The sequence below is a fragment of the Microcaecilia unicolor genome, chromosome 4, assembly GCF_901765095.1.
Source record: "Microcaecilia unicolor chromosome 4, aMicUni1.1, whole genome shotgun sequence".
Taxonomy (NCBI): domain Eukaryota; kingdom Metazoa; phylum Chordata; class Amphibia; order Gymnophiona; family Siphonopidae; genus Microcaecilia; species Microcaecilia unicolor.
Genome location: NC_044034.1, coordinates 241,922,546 through 241,946,125, shown reverse-complemented (window position 1 = coordinate 241,946,125; position 23,580 = coordinate 241,922,546). Strand labels below are relative to the sequence as shown.

Below are 23,580 nucleotides of genomic sequence, written 5' to 3'. Positions count from 1 at the left end.
ACACAAGGACTGGAATCCCCCGGACTGGAGGACACAGGACTGGAACACCGGACTGGAACACACACCAGACCGGAACACACACCAGACCGGAACACACACCGGACCGGAACACACTGGACTGGAGCACACCGGACTGGAACACACTGGACTGGTCCGTACAGCTTCACCTGCACTTAGCCACTGCCCCCCCAAGGGTTGAGCCCTTGGGTTTGAGTTGCCGGCAGGACTTACCGGATACCGGATGACACAGGGACCAGGACTGGAAACAGAAGTACTCCTAAATCCTAAACTGACCAAAGTGCTCCCAAGCCCTAAACCAACAGAAGTGTTCCTAACAGTAAACTAACAAAAGGACTTCCTAAGCCCTATACTAACAGGAGTGCCCCTAGGCACTGACCTAACAGGAGTGCTTCTCACAGCACTAAAAGGAAAAGCAGGGGAGTTACAAGGGAAAGGCAGGGAAGCTAAACACATAAGCACCAAACTTCAGCAGACCTAACACAGATGCTCTGAGCACCAAGCTAAAGAAGCTCTACAACTCTAAACTAACTAAGGTGCTCCCACGCACTAAACAACCAGAAGAGCTCCTAGCACTAAAAGGGAAGACAGGGGAGCCACAAGGGAAAAAACAGGGCAGCTAAACACGTAAGCCAAAAGTGCTTCCAAAGCACTAAACACAAACAGCAAAGACTGCAATGCTCCCAACAGCACAAACACCAGAAGTACTTCTAACAGCCAAATCTGCAGTGTTCCTAACAACACCAAACCCTGAAGTACTTCTATCAGCAACAGAGCTTCCAAATCCCTACACACAGCAATGCTTCCAAAGCACCAAGAGGGAAAAGCGGGGGAACCACAAGGGAAAAGCAGGAAAGCTAAACACACAGTCACAAGTGCACACTGCACTAACACTAACCTGGACCTAAAGCAAGTAGCAAAAGCAAACGTTGCAAAGGCCCTGAAGGGAAGAACACCACCTCCTTATCAAGGCCATCCCTGATGATGTCATACTCCCTAGACCCAGGCAGACAGCACACTGAAACCCAGAGAGGCCCAACCCACACCAATGCAGCCCCGTGAAGTACTTGAAGCCAGTACACCCAAAGAGAGGTAGAACTAACTCAGTCCACACACACAGCTGTAGTAAAGTGAAACAATTAGAGTCATGCTGCTGGAAGCTGCCAGCATAGAGAGAGAGAGAGCTAACTCAGAAGGGACAGACAGAAGGAATGGAAGTCAGCTAAGAAGCTGACCACCAGGAAAAAGGTAAGTTTGAGAGTGGTTCTGACCACGATCATAACACTTACTATTTCACTAGTGCTAAACAGGAAATGAATGCACCTAGAATGCGGCATCGGCGGATTCCAAAATGTCAGCGGGGACAACCACTGAGCGAATAGTCAGAGAGAGAGAGGAAGAACTTGAAGATCCGCTCCAGGTGGCTGTTTTGGGTTTTTCAGGAGGTCTCATGCAGGTTTTAATTGAGCTTAAGACAGAGATACAATATTTGCAGGTAGATATAAAGCAAGCCTGACCGAAATAAAGCAGGAATTATCAGAGCTGGGCCAATGAGAACTTATTTGGCTGTGTTTGGGGCGTGGCAACCCCCCCCCCCCCCCCCCCGGCAGTTGCAGACTATGTTTGGCCTAACGCCAGGGGCTGCTTAAGACAGGATGTACTGAACTGCAGATGTTTTTCTACCCTATGTCTTGGGCTTTGTGAAAGGAACAGGCCCGAGGATTCCTTTGAATAAATACTTATTTTTGGTTTTACCCTTTTGTCCGGCTGTGTTATTTTACCGGCCTACTTCCCAACCCCCACTCAGGGTGTCACACTGCCTAAAAGTTAGATGTGAGCATTTACACTAGCCATTTGGCTGGCATGAGTGCTTGTGCCTAAAATAAGATGAAAAACTGTGGACTTATGCTAGTCTTTTATAATGGCAGTTACAGAATTTAGCACCTCTCATCTCGGTGCCTAAATTTCAGCGATCTACTGAGAATGTACCCCTATGTGTATAAACCAGGGGTTTTCAACCCAGTCCTCGGGACACACCTAGCCAGTCAGTTTTTTTCAGGAAACCTATAATAAATATGCATGAGATAAATTTGCATACCATGGAGATAGGTCATGCAAATCTATCTCATACATATTCATTGTAGGTTTCCTGACTGGCTAGGAGGCTTATTTTCAAAGCACTTAGCCTCCCAAAGTTCCATAGAAACCTATGGAACTTAGCCTCCCAAAGTGCTTTGAAAATATGCCTCTAGGTGTGTTCCGAGCACTGGGTTGAGAGCCCCTGGTGTAAACGATGGTGTGTCAGATTTTAGAAAATGTTAATTAAGGAGCCAAGTGGTATAAATGTATTTTTGTACTTTTTGAGGTGGTTTTAAATACCAAAGAAATGAGCAAAATTCCCCCAGGTGAAAATGAAGTTACCTGAGACTTATATCTGCCTCAGATCAGTTGTTAATGCAGATGTCCATGTTTTTAAAAATATCCTTGTATTTCTGATGTAGAATTGGAAAATACATGAATATATTTCTTCCCAGTCAAAGAATGGCCACAGCGTGTCTCCTTGAAAACATTTAAATAAGATCTTTCTGTAACCATTGTTTAGCGATTTTGGGCATGTACACATGTAAAGTCAACAAGCCTTTAATATGACCTCCTAAGCCTACTGCAGTTTGTTACTTCAAGCCAGTCATGTGCTAAAAAATTCTATTTGTCTCTTGAAACTAGTTTCAAGAATAAGTTGATGACAAGTGTCTTAGGAAGCAGAACAATTGTCATAGGTTATTGTTACCGTGGCTTTGTTATTGGTATTATTACTAAACACCAGGTTTATTAATAGTATTTTTAAAGTAGAGAAGAGCTACAATGTTAGCTTTTCAACATGACAATTGATGAAAAGAAAACTAATGGTGAATTTGGTAGACCTAATGGGGTACAGTTTGCACTAACCTTGCTCACTAGGTAGGTATAAGAAGGGTCATATACCCTACTAAGGGCTTGTTTTACAAAGCTGCGCTAGCGATTCCTGCGTGGCAAATGAGAGGAAGCCCCTATGAATTGAATGGGCTTCCTCTCATTTGCCGCACCGAGAAACGGTAGTGCAGTTTTGTAAAAGAAGCCCTAAGGGCACTGTTCACAAAGGCGCGCTAGCGTTCTTTAGCACGCGCTAAAGAACGCTAGCACTTTTGTAAACAGGGACCTAAATAAAATCTGCAGGATTGAGTATTTAATTAATTGGAACCCATGGCTTTAATTGTTTTGGAGGCTTAAACCAATTAGATTGAATTGTTTCAGATCCTGCATGCCTAATTATTGTATCTTCCACATTAATCTGTTTCTGAATCAGTCTCAGGGTTTAGGATCATTGCCTAGAGCATCACTGCAGCCTGTTTCTATTGGTTATTCCTTTCTCTTGTATGACCTCACGAGGGAGGCTAATTTTTTTTAGTCTATGCATCTTTACTGTATTATGCTGTACATTTGCAGTGCAGCATCCAAGTAGAGTTGAATGCAAATTGATACGTATTCTTTTCCTTTCAGGTTCAACATTGTAAAGGTTCTGCTTGAAGCCATGTTTACTGGAAATGCCTGCTACTCCCCTCTATCTTTTTTTTAAAAAGGTGATCTCTACCAATTAGACCATGCACAGGCTTGATGTGTGGCAGAAGATGCTTTAGTGGTTTGCTGGGAGTTTGATGTGCTAACCTTAAAATAAGAAGAAAACATTGCTATTATGAAGGAAACTGCTGATATGCAAAGAGCTGACTGTGGAGTTTGCAATTTTTCAATCAGTATTGGGAAGCAGCATGCAAATAATTAATATTTTGTCAAAGAGTTCCATGTAAAGAAGAAATCTTATTAGAAAAGTCATATCAGCGAAACAGTTGGGGGATGCAGACATTTTAACATCCTGAGATGCAATTTAGCACTTCTCTTCTTTTTTTACATCGAAAATTCTTCGAGCGGGATATATTGATTGATGAGTGAGTGGTAGGTGATAAATTGCCTTATGCTGCTTTTCTCTATATTGGACTCCATTTAGTAATAATTCTTCTGTGTTGCCACTAAAAGCATGCATTTTTGCTCAACAACAGCCTTTTAAAATTGTTGGGCTCCTGAGGTAAGACAATAGACTTGAAAACAAATCATACAGTTGTTGAATTAGATTTTCAGTATGGCTTTGAACATTGCTCCTGTACGAGATACAAAATGGCTGACATTGGAAGTATGCAGACAGTTTCAGAGGGGAACGTGTTCTCGCTCTGATGAAGAATGCAAATTTGCACACCCACCAAAAAGTTGTCAGGTTGAAAATGGGCGAGTTATTGCTTGCTTCGATTCTCTTAAGGTAAGGCACACATTTTACACTTTTCATTCTATTCATTGTTAACAGAATAAAGATCAAGCTTGACAAACTCTTCCTTTCTATGATGGCAATATATTATTCCACTTGTACATGTCAAATGACTGAATTATCTTCCTGTTTCCCTCCCCCCCCACCATTTTAGACAATAAGGGAGCCAGGGGTCCTTTCACTAAGCCGCGTAAGCGTTTACTTTTATTTTCTGGTGCGCAGGTGGTAATTGGCATTTTGATGCGCGTTGACCGTTACCGCCCAGTTAACACGTGAGACTTTACTGCTAAGTCAGTGACTGGCAGTAAGGTCTCAGATCCAAAATGAACGCGCACCAAGGTGAAATTAGGCCTTACCTGCTAATTTTCTTTCCTCTAGATCCTCCAGACTGTTCAAGACGCTTGGGTTATGCACTCCTACCAGCAGAGGGGGACTGAGAACACTAAAACTTCTTATACAAGTAGCCTGTGCAGACCTTCTACTAACCAGTAAAATAGTAACAAAGCAGAGGAACAAAACACCTCCACCTAAACAAAACCACTGAATCCACACTCAGATCTCCTCCCCTTAAGACGGGGGAATTCAACTGCAGATGGGCACAAACGGTACCACAAACTGCCCTTAGTAAAACTCCAGGACCCAAATCACAGGAGCTACTAGAAATATCAGCAACTGAAGTCTAAAGAAAATATCATCCTGAACTGTCCGATACACTGGGTGGGCACTTGAACGGTCTGGAGGATCTAGAGGAAAGAAAATTAGCAGATAAGGTCTAATTTCACCTTCCTCAGCAATCCTCCAGACCGTTCAAGATGCTTGGGACATACCAAAGCAGTAAACACATCTAAGGGTGGGACCTGCGAAGCCCAGAGGACAGTACTGCAGCTCCAAAACTGGCATCCTCCCTTGCCTGTACATCCACTCTGTAATGTTTGACAAAAGAAGAATGCAGAGAGGACCACACTGCCACTCTACAAATGTCCACCGGTGGAACAAAACTACTCTCTGCCCAAGAAGCCGCCATCCCCCTAGTGGAATGTGCCTTGAGCCCCACCGGCACCGTACGGCCATGCAATATGTAAACCGAAGAGATGGCATCCTTCAACCACCGAGCTATAGATGCCTTAGAAGCAGCCGCTCCCTTCTTGGGTCCCCCATGAAGGACAAATAACCTGTCTGAAGACCTGAATTCCTCCGACCTGCGCAAGTAAACCTTCAACACTCAGCGCACATCCAATTTTGCCAAACGACGCTGAGAAGCATCCCCTGTCCGGTCCCCCAAGATCGGCAACGAAATCACCTGATAGACATGAAAGGAGGATACCACCTTAGGCAAAAACGAAGGCACTGGACGCAGCGAAACCTTTTCCTTAGAAAACCACAGAAACGGAGGCCTACATGAAAGAGCCTGAAGTTCGGAAATCCGGCGAGCCGACGATATAGCTACCAAAAAGACCACCTTCATAGTAAGGTCTTTTATCGAACAAGACTCCAAGGGCTCAAAAGGAGAACCCGCCAAAGAGTCAAGAACGATATTAAGATCCCACTAAGGAACTACCAGCCGCTGAGGAGGACGAAGCAACTTCACCCCCCCTCAAAAAACAGATCACATCCGGGGAAGACGCAACCGACCTGCTCTGCACCTTACCCTGAAAACTCGCCAAAGCAGCCAGCTGCACCTTCAAAGATGACAATGAAAGGCCCTTCTCAAAACCATCCTGCAAGAAATCTAAAATGCACAACACAGAAACTGTCAAAGGGATACACGCCCGGTCCCCGCACCAATCTTCAAATATGCGCCACACATGCACATAGGCCAAAGACGTCGAACGTTTGTGAGACTGCAGCATCATCTGAATCACCTGAGGGGAAAACCCTTTCCTTCTCAACCGTTCCCTCTCAAGGGCCACACTGTAAGAGAGAACCGATCCGGATCCGGCATGACAATTGGACCCTGACACAACAGCACCGAGCCCCCCAGCCGCAGAGGCTCGCCTTCTAACAAGCACATCAGATCCCCGAACCACGGCCAACGCGGCCAATTCGGAGCCACCAACAACACCGGACCCGCATGACATTCTGCCCTCTGTAGGACTCGACCTATCAAGGGCTACGGGGGAAACACGTACAGCAACACCTGCTGAGGCATCGATCCCTTCCTCTCGCAGATCCCGACTCCGACTGAAATACCAAGGAGCCTGAGCATTCTGTGCCGACGCCATGAGATCCACTACTGGCATTCCCCACTTTAAAACTATCTGGTCGAATACCGACCGGTGCAGAGACCATTCTCCGGGGTCCAACATGTGTCTGCTTAGAAAATCTGCGTTCATGTTGTCCACCCCGGCCATGTGCGCTGCCAAAATCTGCATTAGATGCCTTTCCGCCCAACTCATGAGCAGAGCCGTCTCGATTGCCAACCGCGGACTCTTTGTACCGCCCTGCCGATTGACATACGCTACCACTGTCGCGTTGTCGGACATGACTCTTACCACCTTTCCGACCACACTTGAGCGAAACGCCAACAGAGCTAGCCGAATCGCCCTCGTCTCCAACCGGTTGATAGACCACTGAGCTTCCTCTGTCGACCACTGCCCCTGCACAGACCGACCGAGACACTGAGCTCCCCAGCCCAGCAGACTGGCATCCGTTAGTAGATTCAACCACTGAGGAGGTTTCAACGGCATGCCCTTTTTCAGATGGGCCAAGCACAGCCACCACTGGAGACTGCGCCGCGGAGCCCCCCTCAGTGGCAACCGCAACTCCAAACTGTGTACCTGAGGAGACCACCGGGACAACAGAGCCGCCTGAAGCTGACGCATATGTGCCCTGGCCCATGGTACTACCTCTATTGTCGCTGCCATGAGGCCCAGAACCCGAAGGTACATTCGAACTATCGGACTCTGAACGGACATTAACAGCCGGACCTGCTGCTGAAGAGAGGCGATCCGAGAATCCGGCAGAAAAACACGACCCACTGCCGTGTCGAACCACACTCCCAAGTACTCCAGACTCTGCAATGAGATCAACTGACTTTCGACTACATTCACTACCCATCCAAGTGATTCCAGAAACGCGACCACCTGAGCCGTCGCCACCACACTGTGAGCCTGAGACTTCGCCCGGATCAACCAGTAGTCCAGATACGGATGCACCAGAATTCCCTGCCTCCACAAAGCCACTGCTACCACCACCATTATCTTGGAGAAGGTGCATGGAGCCGTTGCCAGACCAAAAGGCAGAGCACAGTGCCTCCCTAAAACAGCAAAACGAAGGAAACGCTGATGGGCCTCTCGAATCGGCAAGTGCAGATACGCTTCCGTGAGATCCAGTGACGTGAGAAATTCTCCCTGACAAACAGCCACTATGACCGAGCGCAGAGTCTCCATGCTGAAGGATGGCACCTTGAGCGCCCCATTGACCCTCTTGAGATCTAAAATGGGTCGAAACTGGTCCTCCTTTGGCACCACAAAGTAAATGGAATAACAACCCATTCCCAGCTCATGCCGAGGAACGGGTACCACAGCTCCCAACTGGATTAAGCAACACAGAGTCTCTTGAATAGCCTTTAACTTGACTCGAGAGTGACAAGGAGAGGGAAGAAACAGATCCAGCAGTGGGTGCTCGAACTTGAGCGCATAACCGTCGCGAACGACCTCCAGAACCCTCTGATCTGAAGTAATTTGGGTCCACCTCTGATAAAACAGACGAAGTCGCGCCCCGACTTTCACCAGAGGCTGGACCCGCACACCTTCATAAGGAGGACTTATTACCATTTCCGGCACCTCCAGAGGAGTCCCGACCTCCTCGACAACCCCCTCGAAAGGACTGCGTCCGCTGGAAAAACCGGCTTTTAGAAGGAGATACAAATCTGCCCGGCCTGTACCGCCTCGCGTCCTTAAACCAACCTCTAGCCAAACCACCCGACTAGCCGCCTTAGGTCGTAACTCCGACAACCTTGAGACCTTGATATCCCCAAGACCACTCATCAGTTTATCCAAGTCCTCGCCAAACAACATAGAACCTTTGAAAGGTAGAGAACACAACTTTGCTTTAGAGGCTGCATCTGCCACCCAGCTCCTAAGCCAAAGAGCCCTGCGAGCCGTCACCGCGAGAGCCATATTCTTAGCCGAAGCCCTTAGCAAATCATAAAGGGTGTCCGCCAAAAACAAAGACACTATCTCTAATTTGGCCAGGTCCTGAACCAAACCAGTCCTATCAAAAGCAGGCTCATCCAAGAGCTTCTCCGCCCAACGGAAATAAGCTCTGGCTACCAAGCCCCCACACACCGAGGCTTGCAAGGCCAAAGCCGACAAATCAAAGCTGCGCTTCAGAAAGGACTCTTAGCTTCCTATCCTGAGGATCCAGTAAGGCTGTACCGCCATCCACTGGAATGGCCGTAGCCTTAGTAACCACCGCATCCACAGTAGGTGGTTTCAGCAGGGCCAAATCTTCCGGAGGCAAGGAATACAGCCGCGCCATAGCCCTAGACACCTTACAAGCAGCCTCCGGCACAGACCATTCCTGAAAAACCATGTCTCTAATATCCGAATTCATGGGAAAGGAACGGGAGGCTCTCCGAATCCCCTTAACCAAGGGATCTACCTGGGGTCCCTCCGCAGAGGGAGTGGCCGCCGGAGCAAACTTCAAAGTAGTGATCACCTGATCAATGAGCTCTAACAACTCCTCCTTATGAAAAATGCGAACCACTGAAGAATCTTCCCCAGGCCTTAGCCCATCCTGATCCTCAGACTCATCTAAGAGATCCTCCTCTCCTGGGTCACTCCAAACCTCAGACCCAGGCAGAGAAAGTATCTCCATAGGCTCCAAAATATCCACCCGCGGGCGCTTAACTCACCATTGAGCTAGCAGCCTCCGGGGAACAAACAGCCTGAGAGGGGCCAGCTCTCCAGGCATTATACAGAGACCAAACAAACTCAGGGGGGAAACCAGAACCCCCCCCCCCCCCTGCTGAAGCCCTAACAACTCTTTCCGCAGTCTCCGCGACGGACCCCCCTCCCGAGGCGGCAGGTTTATCGCATGATCTGCGGCTAAACTAGGCGCACTTCCCGCCACACATGGGTCTCCTGGCGCCGGTACGGAATGCACGGCCAAAAGGACCGCACTTCCCGCCAAAAACGGCTCTGTTGAGGCCGACCCGGGACGTGCAACCAAAATGGCCGCGTTTCCCGCAAAAACCGGCCCCGCTGTTGCCGGCCCAGAATGTGCGGTCAAATCGCCGCCCAACACCTCCGCCGACTCAGGGGAAAGCACGGGGGCAAGAGCGCTGACAACGTAGGCGCCCCACAAAATTTACATTGGCCACCTTTCACTTCACACATCTACCCTCTGCTGAGACTGAGAAAATACTGGTTAGTAGAAGGTCTGAACAGGCTACTTGTATAAGAAGTTTTAGTGTTCTCAGTCTCCCTCTGCTGGTAGGAGTGCATAACCCAAGCGTCTTGAACGGTCTGGAGGATTGCTGAGGAATTTTCATTTTGCCACTTGTCCATTTTCGGCATTTTTTACAGGTGCTCTGAAAAATGATCCAGTGCGCGGCCAAAACCCGCGCCTACACTACTGCAGGCCATTTTTCAGCGTATCTTAGTAAAAGGACCTCCCAGTGTCTTTTGTCCAGTCCTAATGGGTTTTGGGCACTGTAAGAGATAGCTTTCAAAATATATCCAAGAGTAAGTGTATTTTAAGAATCTCTTATCTATGTTAGGCAGAAGTAAGATTCCTGGGTACAGTTTTCAGAGGATTTTCTATCAGTGAAGCATGGGGTTATCTGTAAAGAAGTAGCCTTGGAAGATTACTCTGTTTGTGGGAAAAGAGGTGGGGCTAGCAGGGTCAGCAAAAGTAAGCATGAGATTTTCAGTTGAAATTCATGTACCTGCTTTTTGAAGCTTAAGCTCACACACTTTGCAGATGCAACGTGTATGGATTAAGAGAACTGGCTAAATGATTTTTTAAGAGACCAATTTGGAGCAGTTCTTCTTTTAAATTCTCTTGCAGGCATATTGGTCTGTAAGCTCCCTTAAAGAGGTTGAACATGTGAGGGTAATTCTGTACAGTTTGCCTAAAATATATGTGTTAAGTGCAAATTTTATAATAGCAATTACACATGTAATTGCCGTTACAGAATACTAGAATAAGCCTGCATTAATGCGCCTAACTTTAGATGTGAACACTTACACCTGGTGAAAGGCTAGTGTAAATGTTCGTGCCTAAATGCTGTCAGTTATGCATGGAATTGACAGTATTCTATAACCTTTGGACCAGATTGTGTATATGGTGGCAAAAAAATTGGCGCAGAAAAAAAATGTGCTTAGCTCTATTCTTTAAACCTCACCTAAAGTTAGGCACAGTGTATAGTATACACATAGTACCTGTTACCGTGACTAAAATTTAGGCGCAGCCATTTAAGTCAACTAAAACCTGGTGTATATGCCCATGCCTAACTTAGGCACAGCTCGGGCGTATTCTATAACAGTGCACGTAATTTGTAGGTACGCCCACGACCTGCCCATGCTCCTCCTGTGGCCACACCCCCTTTTGAGATCCACGCATAAGAATTTATGCACACAACTTTACAGAATACGCTTAGAAAGTTGTGTGCGTAAATTCTAATTAGTGCCGATAATTGTTTGTTAGTGACCAATTATCAGCACTGATTAGTTTGTTAAACAATTAAGTTGTGCGTACTTTTGTCACCATATATAGAATCCAGGGGTTAGTGCATAATTGCTGGGCATGCCTCAACCTGCCCATACCTCTCCCATTTTCACAACCCCTAACAGTTGCACGCTAAGGGCCAGATTCTATATAAGGTGCCTGAAAACTCTGCGTGGAATAAATTTCCGCCTAAGTGTATTCTGTAAGCGGCGCCTATATATAGGCGCAGTTTATAGAGTATGCTTAGTTGATATCACAGCTCTTAAAACTATGCACATCCATTTACATCGAGGGAAACGTGGCATAAATGCGGGCGCGTGGATTTAGGTGCTCAGGGTCATGTTCTATAACAGTGTGTGAAAATTTTGGAATGCCCACGAAATGCCCATTTCCCTGCCTATAACCACACCCCTTTTTGACTGCGTGCATTAGAATTTAGGCGCAGTGCGTTACAGAATTCGCTTAGCAAGTTGTGCATGTAAATTCTAATTATTGCCAATTAGGGCTCATTATTGCTCGTTAAGACTTGTTATCAATGCTGATTAGCTTGTTAAGCCAATTAAGTTACGCACATTGTCATACAACACACCTGGATTTCGGTTCAGAACGCTAGGCACGATATATAGAATCCAATGGTAAAGGATTTTATCTGCTAAGATTATAGATAATAGTTGGTAGGTAGTGCCAATTAGCACCTAATTTGTCAGTTAATTTATGTGTGTAAGTGGCATTATTCTATAAGTGCAAGTTTTCCAATTAGGCGCAAAAATGTGCACATAAGATTATAGAATGAGGGGGTTAACTCTTAGGAGTCTATTTACTAAAGTGCATTATCCCCCAGATTCTTTATAGCACGAATTAAGTTGCATGTGCAAATTCAGTCATATTCTGGATTTGCTCGCCAACTTAATTAGTTAACAAGCCAATCAGCGCCAATAATTGCCATTTAACAGTTATTGACCCTAATTGGCATTAATTTAAATTGACATGCAGAACTGTCTAAATGTAGTCTATAACGTGATGGGCGTAAATTCTAAGTCGCATAGTTGACAAGGGGCATTGCCATGGGCATGGAATGGGTGGTTCGTGGGCCTTTCTAAAATCTATGTATTCTATAGAATACACCTGGTCCAAGCCTAATTTAGGTGTCAGCATTTACACCAAGCTTTATTTGGTGTAACTGCCTGTGACTAAATTTAGTTGCGCGGACGGGTGCTCAGTGTATTCTGAAAACTGCACAAAAATGTAGGCATAGTCTATAAAGTACTAAATGTAGGCATACTTTATAGAATACGCCTAGGCGTATTTTGTTTCACCGCCGGTTTTGTAGGCGTGATATATGTAGAATCTAGTCCTAACTCTGTAACGTCTGAATTAGTGTGCACTAACAGTGCAATCCTGTGCTAACAGATAATGTAGCACATTAACTGTTAGTGTCACCATATCCTACATGAAATGGGAAGGGATGTGATATACCGCTTTTCTGTGCTACAGTTGGTTTACATATTATATACAGATACTTTTCCTGTCTCTAATGGGCTCAGTCTTTTTTTTTTTTAACTCATAGGGGTAATTCTCTAAAGAGCTCGCCAACATATAGGTGCCAAGAACATATGCACCTAAATGCCAACATTATGGCAAAGTGCTATTTTGTAAAATAAAATAAAATGGCACTTAAATGTGATGGCTTGTGGTTTGAAGGTGGGCATATACATGAGCGGAGTCTGAGCAGAGGATGAGCAAAGTGGATAATTACATACATACTATAATATCCTTTTTATTATTTTTTAAGCAATCTAGGCACAAGCTGAATGGGGTTATCTGTAAATATTTTAAAATTTACACCTGGCCATGCTTTCTCTGCCCCTGTATACTCCAACTGGCCAAATGTGTGCCATCATATCAAAGCATGTATTTTTGTGCTGGTTGGTATCTTATAAGAGGCTGTTTGTTTGTTTATTTATTTGATTCTGTGGTACAACCAAAATGGTTTACATATTTATTTATTTATGACATTTATATCCCACATTATTCTGAAAACAAGCTTGAGTTTCAATAATAGTGAAATAGCATGATGAAGTGGCTGAGAGTAACAGAAAAGTGTACATATTGATAGATTCACAATACAGAAAAGAGACATATAACTGATTATTGTTATATTAACTAATGTACTGAATTCTGGAATGAATCGGTGAAGATATGAGTTTTTAGCAATTTTCAGAATTGTAAATACTTAGCATGAAATCTAATAGATTTTGGGAGAGAGTTCCAATAGGTGAAATCAGCAGAAAGTACTGATTTATATACCACTTTTTTTTTAATTTGGTGCACGAAGTATGAGAGGGTCCCTGGCTCCAAGGAAGGCTTTATGTGAAGATATTTCTATTAAATGGTTCATATAATCTGGAGACAGTCCATGTAATATCTGGAATATAAAGGTACATATCTTGAACGAGATCCTGTCTTTAATGGAGAATCAATGTAATCTAATTAATGAAGGAGTGACTCGCTCAAAATGGGGTACTTTAAAATTGAGCAGCTGTGTTTTATACAGTTTGGAGTCTTTTTTAAGACCTGCTCCTTACAACCCGAGTATATAGCGTTACAGTAATCCAACTGTGAGAGAACTAGAGATTAAACCGGTAGTCTAAGGGTTCTAGATGTAAAGTAGGGCCTGATGCGCTCAAGCTTCCAAAAGGTTGTGAATGATTTGGAAATGACCTAGGAGACATGTTCAAATGTCAAATGTGAGCAGATGATCAATGGATTCTATAGGATAGGAAGTTTGATCAATGGTAAATGAATTGAAGGAAGTGGAATCATACAGGTTAGTAATTAACAGAAATTTTGTTTTGTCCCTGTTGAGTTTGTCTGAATTCAGATGCCCAAGATTCCATGAGGTCAAGGTCTATTTTTATTTGGTGTAAGATTTCAGAAATGTATTTACTGAAAGAGAAGTAAATAGTGATGTCATCTCCATATATGAAGGTTTTGAAACCTGCAGATTCCTGTCTGCTACTTGGGGGAGATATCATTACGTTAAATAAAATGGGGGAGAGTGGAAAACCCTGAGACACTCTGCAATTAAGGGACCAAGGAGGAGAAATGGAACCTGCCATCCTCACTTGATATGATCTGAGCCTAAGAAAACCTTGAAACCACTGGAGGACGTTACCACTCAGACCAAAGTGATGTAGGATGTGTATGTTGTAGTCCACCATATCAAACGCACTCAACATATCAAATTGCATCAGGATTATCTTTTTACCATAACTCATTTCTTTCTTGAAGTTGGAAGTTAGAGTGGTAAGGACTGTCTCAGTACTATAGGAGGGTCTGAAACCTGATTGGGATTTGCGTAGGGGTGAAAAAGATAAAAGATATTCCATAAGCTGGTCAGCAGCAACGATACCTTCCATGACTTTAGTTAGTAGAGGGATGAGTGCTACTGGGCTGTAGTTGGTGACATCATTGATTGAGGCAGATATGATTTTTTGGAACAGGAGTATTATCAAGCCTATATTGTTTGAGAAGAAACCATGACTTGACATGAAGGAAATGTTTGTTTTGAGGAGATTAATAAAAGTGCTTGGGACATTTTTTTAGAAGGTAGCTCGGACAGGCATCCAAGAAACAATGAGAGGAGGAATAGTTCAGTAGGAATGATTTTACTGTCTCCAGTGCCGGATCTAGGAATGAAGTCATTGATCTATTAGCTGCTAAACCTCTATACAGGTTTATCGGTTCATTAGGGAGGGTGATAGAAATTTCATTGGACTTTTATGACAGCTTTTCATATTGTAAGGATTTTGTTCTCAAAATAAGATGCTAGTTGTGATGCTTTAGTGGTTGATTCATTTGATCGGGATAAATTCTTAGTATTTAGTAGGGAGTTAATTAAATTATAGAGTTTTTTTTAGTATTCATAGATGATCCACCTATTTGTTTGTTATAATAAAGGCTTTTGGCTTCTCTAATTTTAGATTTATAAGCCATTATGGCTGATCTCCAACTTTGTTTATCAACATCTGATTTGGTTTTTGACCACTTCTTTTCTAATTTACGATAGTCTTTTCAGTAGGAGAGTTTTATGATTGAACCAGGGGGATGTTTTTTGAGATGATATAGTTTTGGGTTTTGTAGGAGCCAAATCATCCAGAATAGATTCACTTAAAGCATCCCAGTCAGACATGAAATTGATTGAATCTGTTTGAGGTAGAGCCTGATTATTTAGTATATTGGACCAGAATTTTACAGAGTAAATTTTGCCTCTAGATTGAAAAACTGAGGAGGCCTCATGAATTAAATTGTTTTTAATGGATTCCTTCTAGTATAGAGTGAAAGCTAATTTTTTATGATCTGACTAGGTTACTGGAGACCAAGAGATGTTGTCAGTGCAGTGGTTGTCTAAGTCACTAAATCTGTGGGCCAGTACTCTAGGTCCAGTAAGTGTCCTTTGGTGGGGATGAAGTAGTTTTTGAGTGAATGAGTTGCCACGATAGCATGAAGTCATGGAATCTTTTGATGTTGACATCATTCACATTATCTAAATGTAGGTTGATATCTCTCATGAGTGATATATGTAGAATCATTTAACACATGTGTCCGATGCAACAAGCTCCTGGCTCTCAGAGAACGGGTCTGTTCTCTTGAGGCTAGAGTAGCAGACTTGGAGGAGCTGAGGGAGACAGAAGGGTACATAGAGGAGACCTACAGGGGTGTTGTGCTGCCTTGGAGGAAGGCAGTCTCCTAGAAGGAGAGCATCACCCTGGTGAAGTAGGAAGTACAGTACTCCTGTAGCCAGGACCTGCCCACCAGGGGGTGCACTACCCTCTCACATCGAGGATATGTCTCCAAGAACATCTATCCATGTGGGAAGGGTTAGGACAGCTGTTGTAGTTTGGTGAGTTTGATCATTAGCATGTAAATAGCTGGGTGGCTGGTGGACATGAGAATCACCTGGACATTTTCCTGCCTGGTGCGAAGGAGGGCGGACCTTACGTGTCACCTAGACAGGATCTTAGATAGCACTGGGGAGGAGCCAGTTGTCTTGGTACATGTGGGTACCAATGACATAGGAAAATGTGGGAGGGAGGTTCTGGAAGCCAAATTTAGGCTTTTAGGTAGAAAGCTGAAGTGCAGATCTTCCAAGGTAGCATTTTCATAGATGCAGCCCGTTTCACTCACAATACCCAAAAGGCAGGCAGAGCTCCGAAGTCTCAATACATGGTTGAGATGATGGTTCAGGGATGATGGGTTTAGATTTGTTATGAACTGGGAAACTGTTCCAAAAGGATGGGCTCCATCTTAACTAGAATGGAACCAGGCTGCTGGCACTAACTTTTAAAAAGGAGATAGAGCAGCTTTTAAACTAGAATGGGGGGGGGGGGGGGGGGAGCCAGTTGCCCAGGAACACATGGTCCGGTGTGGAGTATCCTTGAAGGATACTATTGAAACAGGACATTTAGGGAATCCCAATAGAGAGGTTTCAACAATGCTGAAAGTAAGCCATGTGTGCTTAATGCTAGAAGCCTAAAAAATAAGATGGAAGAGTTAGAGTATATAGTACTAAATGATGAGGTAGATATAATAGGCATTTCAGAGACTTGGTGGAAAGAGGACAATCAATGGGACACTATGTTAACAGGGTACAAATTGTATTGCAATGAGAAAGGATCAAATTGGAGGAGGTTGTGCTGTATGTTAAAGAGAGAATTGAGTCAAATAAAATAAATGTTCCACGTGAAACAGATAGCAGTGTGGAATCATTATGGATAGAAATTACATGTATGAAGGGAAGGAGTATTCTTGTAGGGCTGTACTGCTGTTCGCCGGGAGAGAAAAAACAGACGTATAGAGAAATGTTTACAGAGATTAGGAAAGCTGGCAAATTGGGCAGTGCTATAATAATGGGTGATTTCAAGTACCCCAGTATTGACTGGACAAATGTTACATCAAGGAGTGCCAGGGAGATAAAATTTCTAGATGTAATAAACAACTGTTTCTTGGAGCAGCTGGTCCAGGAACCAATGAGAGGGGGAGCCATTTTGGATCTGGGCCTTGGTGGCATGCACGACATAGTGTGAGAAGTGACGGTGTTGGGTCTCCTGGGAAACAGTGGTCATAACATGATCAAGTTTGAGCTACTATTTGGGATGAACCCACAAAGGAAATCTACTGTAGCGGCATTTAATTTTTGGAAGGGCAGCTATAATAAAGTGAGGAAAATGGTTAAAAAGAAACTAAAAGGATCAGCTGCTAAAGTTAGAATAAATCAGGCGTGGACGTTATTCAAAAATACCATCTTGGAAGCTCAGACCAGATGCATTCCACATATTTGCAAAGGTGGAAAGAAGAGAAAACAATAGCCAGCATGGTTAAAAAGTGAAGTAAAAGAGGCCATTATAGCCAAAAGATTGTCTTTCAAAGAATGGAGAAAGGACCCAAATGAAGAAAATAAGAAGCAACGTAAGCACTGGCAAGTCAGATGCAAAGCATTAATAAAGAAGCCTAAAAGAGAACTTGAAGAGAAACTTGCCGCAGAGGCTAAAACTCACAATAACTTTTTCAGGTACATCAGAAGCAGAAAGCCTGCGAGGGCATCCATGGGACCGTTAGATCACAAAGGAACAAAAAGGGCATTCAGGGAGGACAAGGCCGTAGCGGAGAAACTGACTGAATTGTTTGCTTCTGTCTTTATTGAAGAAGATGCAAGAGATCTGCCTGTACCGGAAATGTTTTTCAAGGAAGATGATGTGGAAGAACTGAAAGAAATCTTGGTGAACCTGGAAGATGTACTGACCCAAACTGACAAATTAAAGAGTAGTAAATCACCTTGACCAGATGGCATACATCCAAGGGCACTCAAAGAACTCAAGCATGAAATTGCTGATCTGCTGTTAGTAATATGTGACTTGTTGTTAAAATTGTTCGTAGTACCTGAAGATAGGAGGGTGGCAAATGTGACGCCAATTTTTAAAGATGGTTCTAGGGGGCAAAGTAGTGGAAACTATTATAAAGAATAAAATTACAGAACACGTGGAGGGGCATAATCAAAAGGGGCGCACAAGTTTTCCTGAGGACGTCCTCGCAGGATGTCCCAGCAAAGGGGCGGGGAAACCCGTATTATCGAAACAAGATGGACGTCCATTTCTTTGAAGGAGTGAATAAACATGTGGATAAAGGCGAGCTGGTTGATGTAGTTTATCTAGATTTTCAGAGGGCTCTTGATAAAGTTCCTCATGAGAAACCTCTGAGAAAATTAAAGAGTCATGGGATAGGAGGCAAGGTTCTGGTGTGGATTAGGAATTGGTTGTCGGAGAGATAACGGAGGGTAGGGTTAAATGGTCAATTCTCTCAATGAAGGAGGGTGAACACTGGAGTGCCGCAGGGATTGGTACTGAGACCAGTGCTAGTTAACATATTTATAAATGATATGGAAATCGGAACGACAAGTGAGATGATTACATTTGCAGATGACACAAAACTCTTCAAGGTTGTTAAAACAAATTCGGACTGTGAAATATTGCAGGAAAACCTTAGGAAATTGGAAGATGAAATTTAATGTGGACAAATGTAACGTGATGCACATTGGAAAAAATAATACGAATCATAGTTATGCTAGGGTCCACCTTTCGGGTCAGCACCCAAGAAAAATATCTAGGTGTCGTAGATAATAAGCTGAAATCTTCTGCTTGGTGTCGCGTCTCTCGCACTTGCCGCGCTCTCGGGGACCTTGGCATACTTTCAGGCTTCTTCCCCGGGAGCACGAGGTTGTGAGTCCATAGGCCACTACCGTGGAGCGGCAGTGGCAGGCAAGATCACCTTCCAGGTAGAGATGAAACAAGACTGGACCGGAACCCCGGACTGGAGTTCTACACCGGAACACTCGGAACTGGAACGCACCGGACGGGTGCGCACTGGACTGGGGCCCGCTGGACTGGACACACTGGAGTGGCCCCACTGGACTGGAACATACAGGAGTGAAACCCGCTGGGCTGGAACACACTGGAGCGGAACCCGCGGAACTGGAACACCCTGGACCTAGGCTTCACCTACACTTGACTGCCTTTCCCCGAACGTTGAGCCCTCAGGTTCTGGCAGCCGGTAGGACTTACAGGAACAGCAGGAATGAAGATCCAGGAGTGCCCCCTGGCACCTAGGCGAAGGCAAGGCAGACAAGCAGGGACTGTCCGGGTTCTGGCAGTCGGCAGGATTCAACACATTGACTAGTAAACTGTACCCAGGCTAATAGGAACGCTATACACAGGAACATACACAGAGCAAACTCAGGAGACTTGGAAGGCTATACACCAGCTAACAACTAAGCTGTGCCCAAGCTAACAAGTCATGCACTGGAAACAAACGCAGAACACTAGCAAAGCTTTACACAGGCTACAAGCCACACGGTGCCTAAGCTGGCTAGTCAAGTAATAGGAACAAACCCAGAGAACTAGCAAAGCTATACACAGGCTACAAGCCAGACGGTGCCTAAGCTGGCTAGTCTGTCACTAGGAACCAACACAGAGAACTAGCAGAGCTATGCACAGGCTACAAGCCAGACGGTGCCTAAGCTGGCTAGTCTGCACCAGGAACAAACACAGAGAACTAGCAGAGCTTTGCACAGGCTACAAGCCAGACGGTGCCTAAGCTGGCTAGTCTGCACTAGGAACAAACACAGAGAACTAGCAGAGCTATGCACAGGCTACAAGCCAGACGGTGCCTAAGCGGGCTAGTCTACACTAGGAACAATCACAGTCTTGGGATAGTGGCTAGCAAGGGCGGCTAGTCTAACTCTAGGAACAAATACAGACTCGGGATAGTGGCTAGCAAGGGCGGCTAGTCTAACACTAGGAACAAACACAGAGAACTAGCAGAGCTATGCACAGGCTACAAGCCAGACGGTGCCTAAGCTGGCTAGTCTACACTAGGAACAATCACAGTCTTGGGATAGTGGCTAGCAAGGGCGGCTAGTCTAACACTAGGAACAAACACAGTCTTGGGATAGTGGCTAGCAAGGGCGGCTAGTCTAACACTAGGAACAAACACAGTCTTGGGATAGTGGCTAGCAAGGGCGGCTAGTCTAACACTAGGAACAAACACAGTCTTGGGATAGTGGCTAGCAAGGGCGGCTAGTCTAACACTAGGAACAAACGCAGAGAACTAGCAGAGCTATGCACAGGCTACAAGCCACACGGTGCCTAAGCTAACTAGTCATGCACTGGAAACAAACACAGAGAACTAGCAGAGCTATGCACAGGCTACACGCCACACGCCTAAGCTAGCTAGTCTAAACAAACATAGAACACTAGCAAAGCTATACACAGGCTACAAGCCAGACGGTGCCTAAGCTAGCTAGTCCAAACAAACATAGAACACTAGCAAAGCTATGCACAGGCAACAAGCCAGACGGTGCCTAAGCTAGCTAGTCAAACATAAAAACTCACACAGAGCAAACACTGAAACTGTGTACAGAGCACTCTATACACCAGGACCTTTAGATGAGATGCAAAGGCCAGGACTGTAGTCCCTAAGTGATTAATAAAGCCCTTCAACACCAGAGCCACAGCTGCAGCAATCACCTTGCAACCAAACAGAGGCTTGACACACAGAGCAGTCAGCCCATAGGAAGGAACAGCGGAAGCCATCTTGGATACTGGCAAAGAGGAGGAGGCGGCAGCCATCTTGGAAGAGGCATAGCCCACACAGGTGAGGTTCAGTAGGGCAATCAGCACACAGAGCCAGAGAGAACCTAAGACAGACACAGACACAGAGACAAGCAGCAGCCAGCACAGACACTGGCTCCCAGAAACAGGGTAAGTCTGAGGGTTGTCACGGTTACGGACGGGACAGTATCCCCTCCTCAAGACCCCCCTCTCAGTCTCCCGGAGGCGGTCCGGCATCCAGGGGTAACTATGGTGAAACTTCCTGATAGGTCTCAAAAGCCAGACATAAATCACTGGGCTGGAAGTCACAAAGAAGTTCAAAACTGGCAGACAAAAGTAGAACTTGTGACCAGGAAGCTCCTTCGAGTCACCACGGGGCAACCTCAGGAACATGGATGCATCAAGAGGAACACAATTCAAAAGTAACCCTCCCCTAAGGGAACCCACAATGTCCTGAACCTCTTGGCAAATCCATGAAATGACAGGAACAGGGCTGGAGTCACTACCCCAGCTGACATCAGAAGCTGGGCTGAGGCTCGAAGTCGCATTCCCATCTTGACAGGAGCTAGAAGTCTGAACAGAAATGGATCTGGAACTAGCACCCGGGTTGGCATCCAACATGGAGCCGGGATAGGAACCCGGACTGGCCTCAACCCCTTGACTGGAACTGGATTCAGGAGCCTGACTGGAACGGGAACTCACCAGACGGTCAGCCTCCTGACGGCCACTGGAACTTAGGACGACCTCAACATCTTGGCGGGAACTGGAACTGGGAAGAGATTCAGCTGCAAGGCTGGACGCACCCCTCTGGCCGGACTGGGACGTCTCTCTAGCCTTAGCTTCAGGAATATTCCCCAGGGCAGGATCAGAACAAAGTTTATCACGGTGCCCTTGGAACGTCATCTCATCCTCAAAAGCAGACTCAATATCTCGGCTGGCCTCTGCACGCTGTGCAGACTCAGCACTCATCATGGACTCAGTATCTCGGCTGGCCTCTGCACTCGGTGCAGACTCAGCATCTTGACTGGAACTACAACTCGCTCCAGACTCAGCATCTTGACTGGAACTGCAACGCGGTCCAGACTCAGCATCTTGACTGGACTTGCAACTCGATCCAGAATCAGCATCTTGACTGGAACTACAACTCGATCCAGACTCAGCATCTTGACTGGAACTGCAACTTGGTCCAGACTCAGCATCTTGACTGGACTTGCAGCTCGGTCCAGACTCAGCATCTTGACTGGAACTGCAACTCGATCCAGACTCAGCATCTTGACGGGAACTGCAACTCGGTCCAGACTCAGCATCTTGACTGGACTTGCAACTCGATCCAGACTCAGCATCTTGACTGGAACTGCAACTCGATCGAGACTCAGCATCTTGACTGGACTTGCAACTCGATCCAGACTCAGCATCTTGACTGGAACTGCAACTCGAGACGCCCTCTGCCTCCTGGCAGGAACGGAACTTTAACTGAGGCTTGGCAGAACACACCCTTTGGACAGGGATCGGAGGCTCGATCTGAAGCGCCCCTCGAACTGGGCTTCGGAGCTTGCTTGGAGGTGCCCTCCAGACTGGAAGCGGAGGTGCCACCTGAACCACCCTGTGGACTGGCACCGGAGACTTGGTTAGAAGCCCCCCTCGAACTGGACTCAGTGGCTTGACTGGACGGGTCACTTGGACAAGAACTGGAGACTCGACCCGAAGCGCCATTTGCACAGGTCTCGGAGACTCCGTCAGAAGCACCCCTCGCACTGGCCTCAGAGATTTCAGAGGGCGTGCCACTTGAACAAGGACCGGAAGCTCGCCCTGGAGCGCCGCTCGAACAGGAATCCGAGGCTCCATCGAAAGCTTCCCTCTGACTGGACTCGGAGACTTCAAAGGGCGTGCCACTTGGATGAGGACTGGAGGCTCGACCTGGAGCGCCACTTGCATAGGAATCCGAGGCTCCATCGAAAGCTTCCCTCGGACTGGCCTCGGAGACTTCAAAGGGCGTGCCACTTGAACGAGGACTGGAGGCTCGACCTGGAGCGCCACTTGCATAGGAATCCGAGGCTCCATCGAACGCCTTCCTCGGACTGGCCTCGGAGACTTAAGCTTCCTCGTTACTTGGACTGGAATTGGAGGTTCAGTATGAAGCATCCCCTGGACTGGACTCAGTGGCTTAGGAGGCAGCGCTACTTGAACTGGGGTCAGGGGCTTGGTACGACGCCTCACTCGGCCCGTCTTCACAGACATGGTCAGGACCGTCCCTCGGCCCGAACTCAGCGGCTTAGCTGGAGGTTCCACTGGACTCCCTCCTCGAACTGGACTCGACACAGGTGGACTGGGGTCGTAAAGAAGAGCTAACCCACCATAGGACGACCGACTGCTCGGCTGAGGTGGCTCGAGCGGAGGAAGTCCCCGGCGTCTTCTTTCGATCTCAGCCTCCGGAGTATCCCGCAGAGCTGGGTTTTCCAGAAGTCTGAGGCGGTACTCGCAGAGCGTGATAGCCGAATCCATGTCAGAAACTGGGTTATAGTGGACCAGACTCCAGTAGACACGCTTTCTTTCCGCTGCTGCTTCAGGAGTAGCCTTAATGGCTGGATTCGACAGAAGTTCCTCTCGGTACTCCCACAGCCTTAAATAGGGATCCAAAAAAGAAACTAGGCTGTCCTTGGAATTAAAAAAAAAATCAGAAGTTCCCCTCGGATTGTCCGTAGGGCACGAACTTATGGGCATGAAGCCCACCTGGACCGATGATCTCGCCGAACTCATGGCCTTTGCATCCTGTCGCGTCTCTCGCGCTTGCCGCGCTCTCGGGGACCTTGGCATACTTTCAGGCTTCTTCCCCGGGAGCACGAGGTTGTGAGTCCATAGGCCACTACCGTG

The 23,580-nt window shown here is 46.1% G+C and overlaps 1 protein-coding gene across 10 annotated transcripts in view; it reads left to right on the top strand.

The window, feature by feature from the left end:
• The window catches only part of MBNL2 (muscleblind like splicing regulator 2), a 314,090-nt gene that overhangs the window by 80,439 nt on the left and 210,071 nt on the right, over positions 1–23,580 (top strand). For all 10 annotated transcript variants that reach the window (XM_030201368.1, XM_030201369.1, XM_030201364.1 and 7 more), the window contains one exon: positions 3,556–4,363. In XM_030201368.1, the coding sequence (XP_030057228.1) occupies positions 4,190–4,363 (174 nt within the window). In that variant the 5' untranslated portion in view covers positions 3,556–4,189. The remainder of the gene's footprint in view (positions 1–3,555; positions 4,364–23,580) is intronic.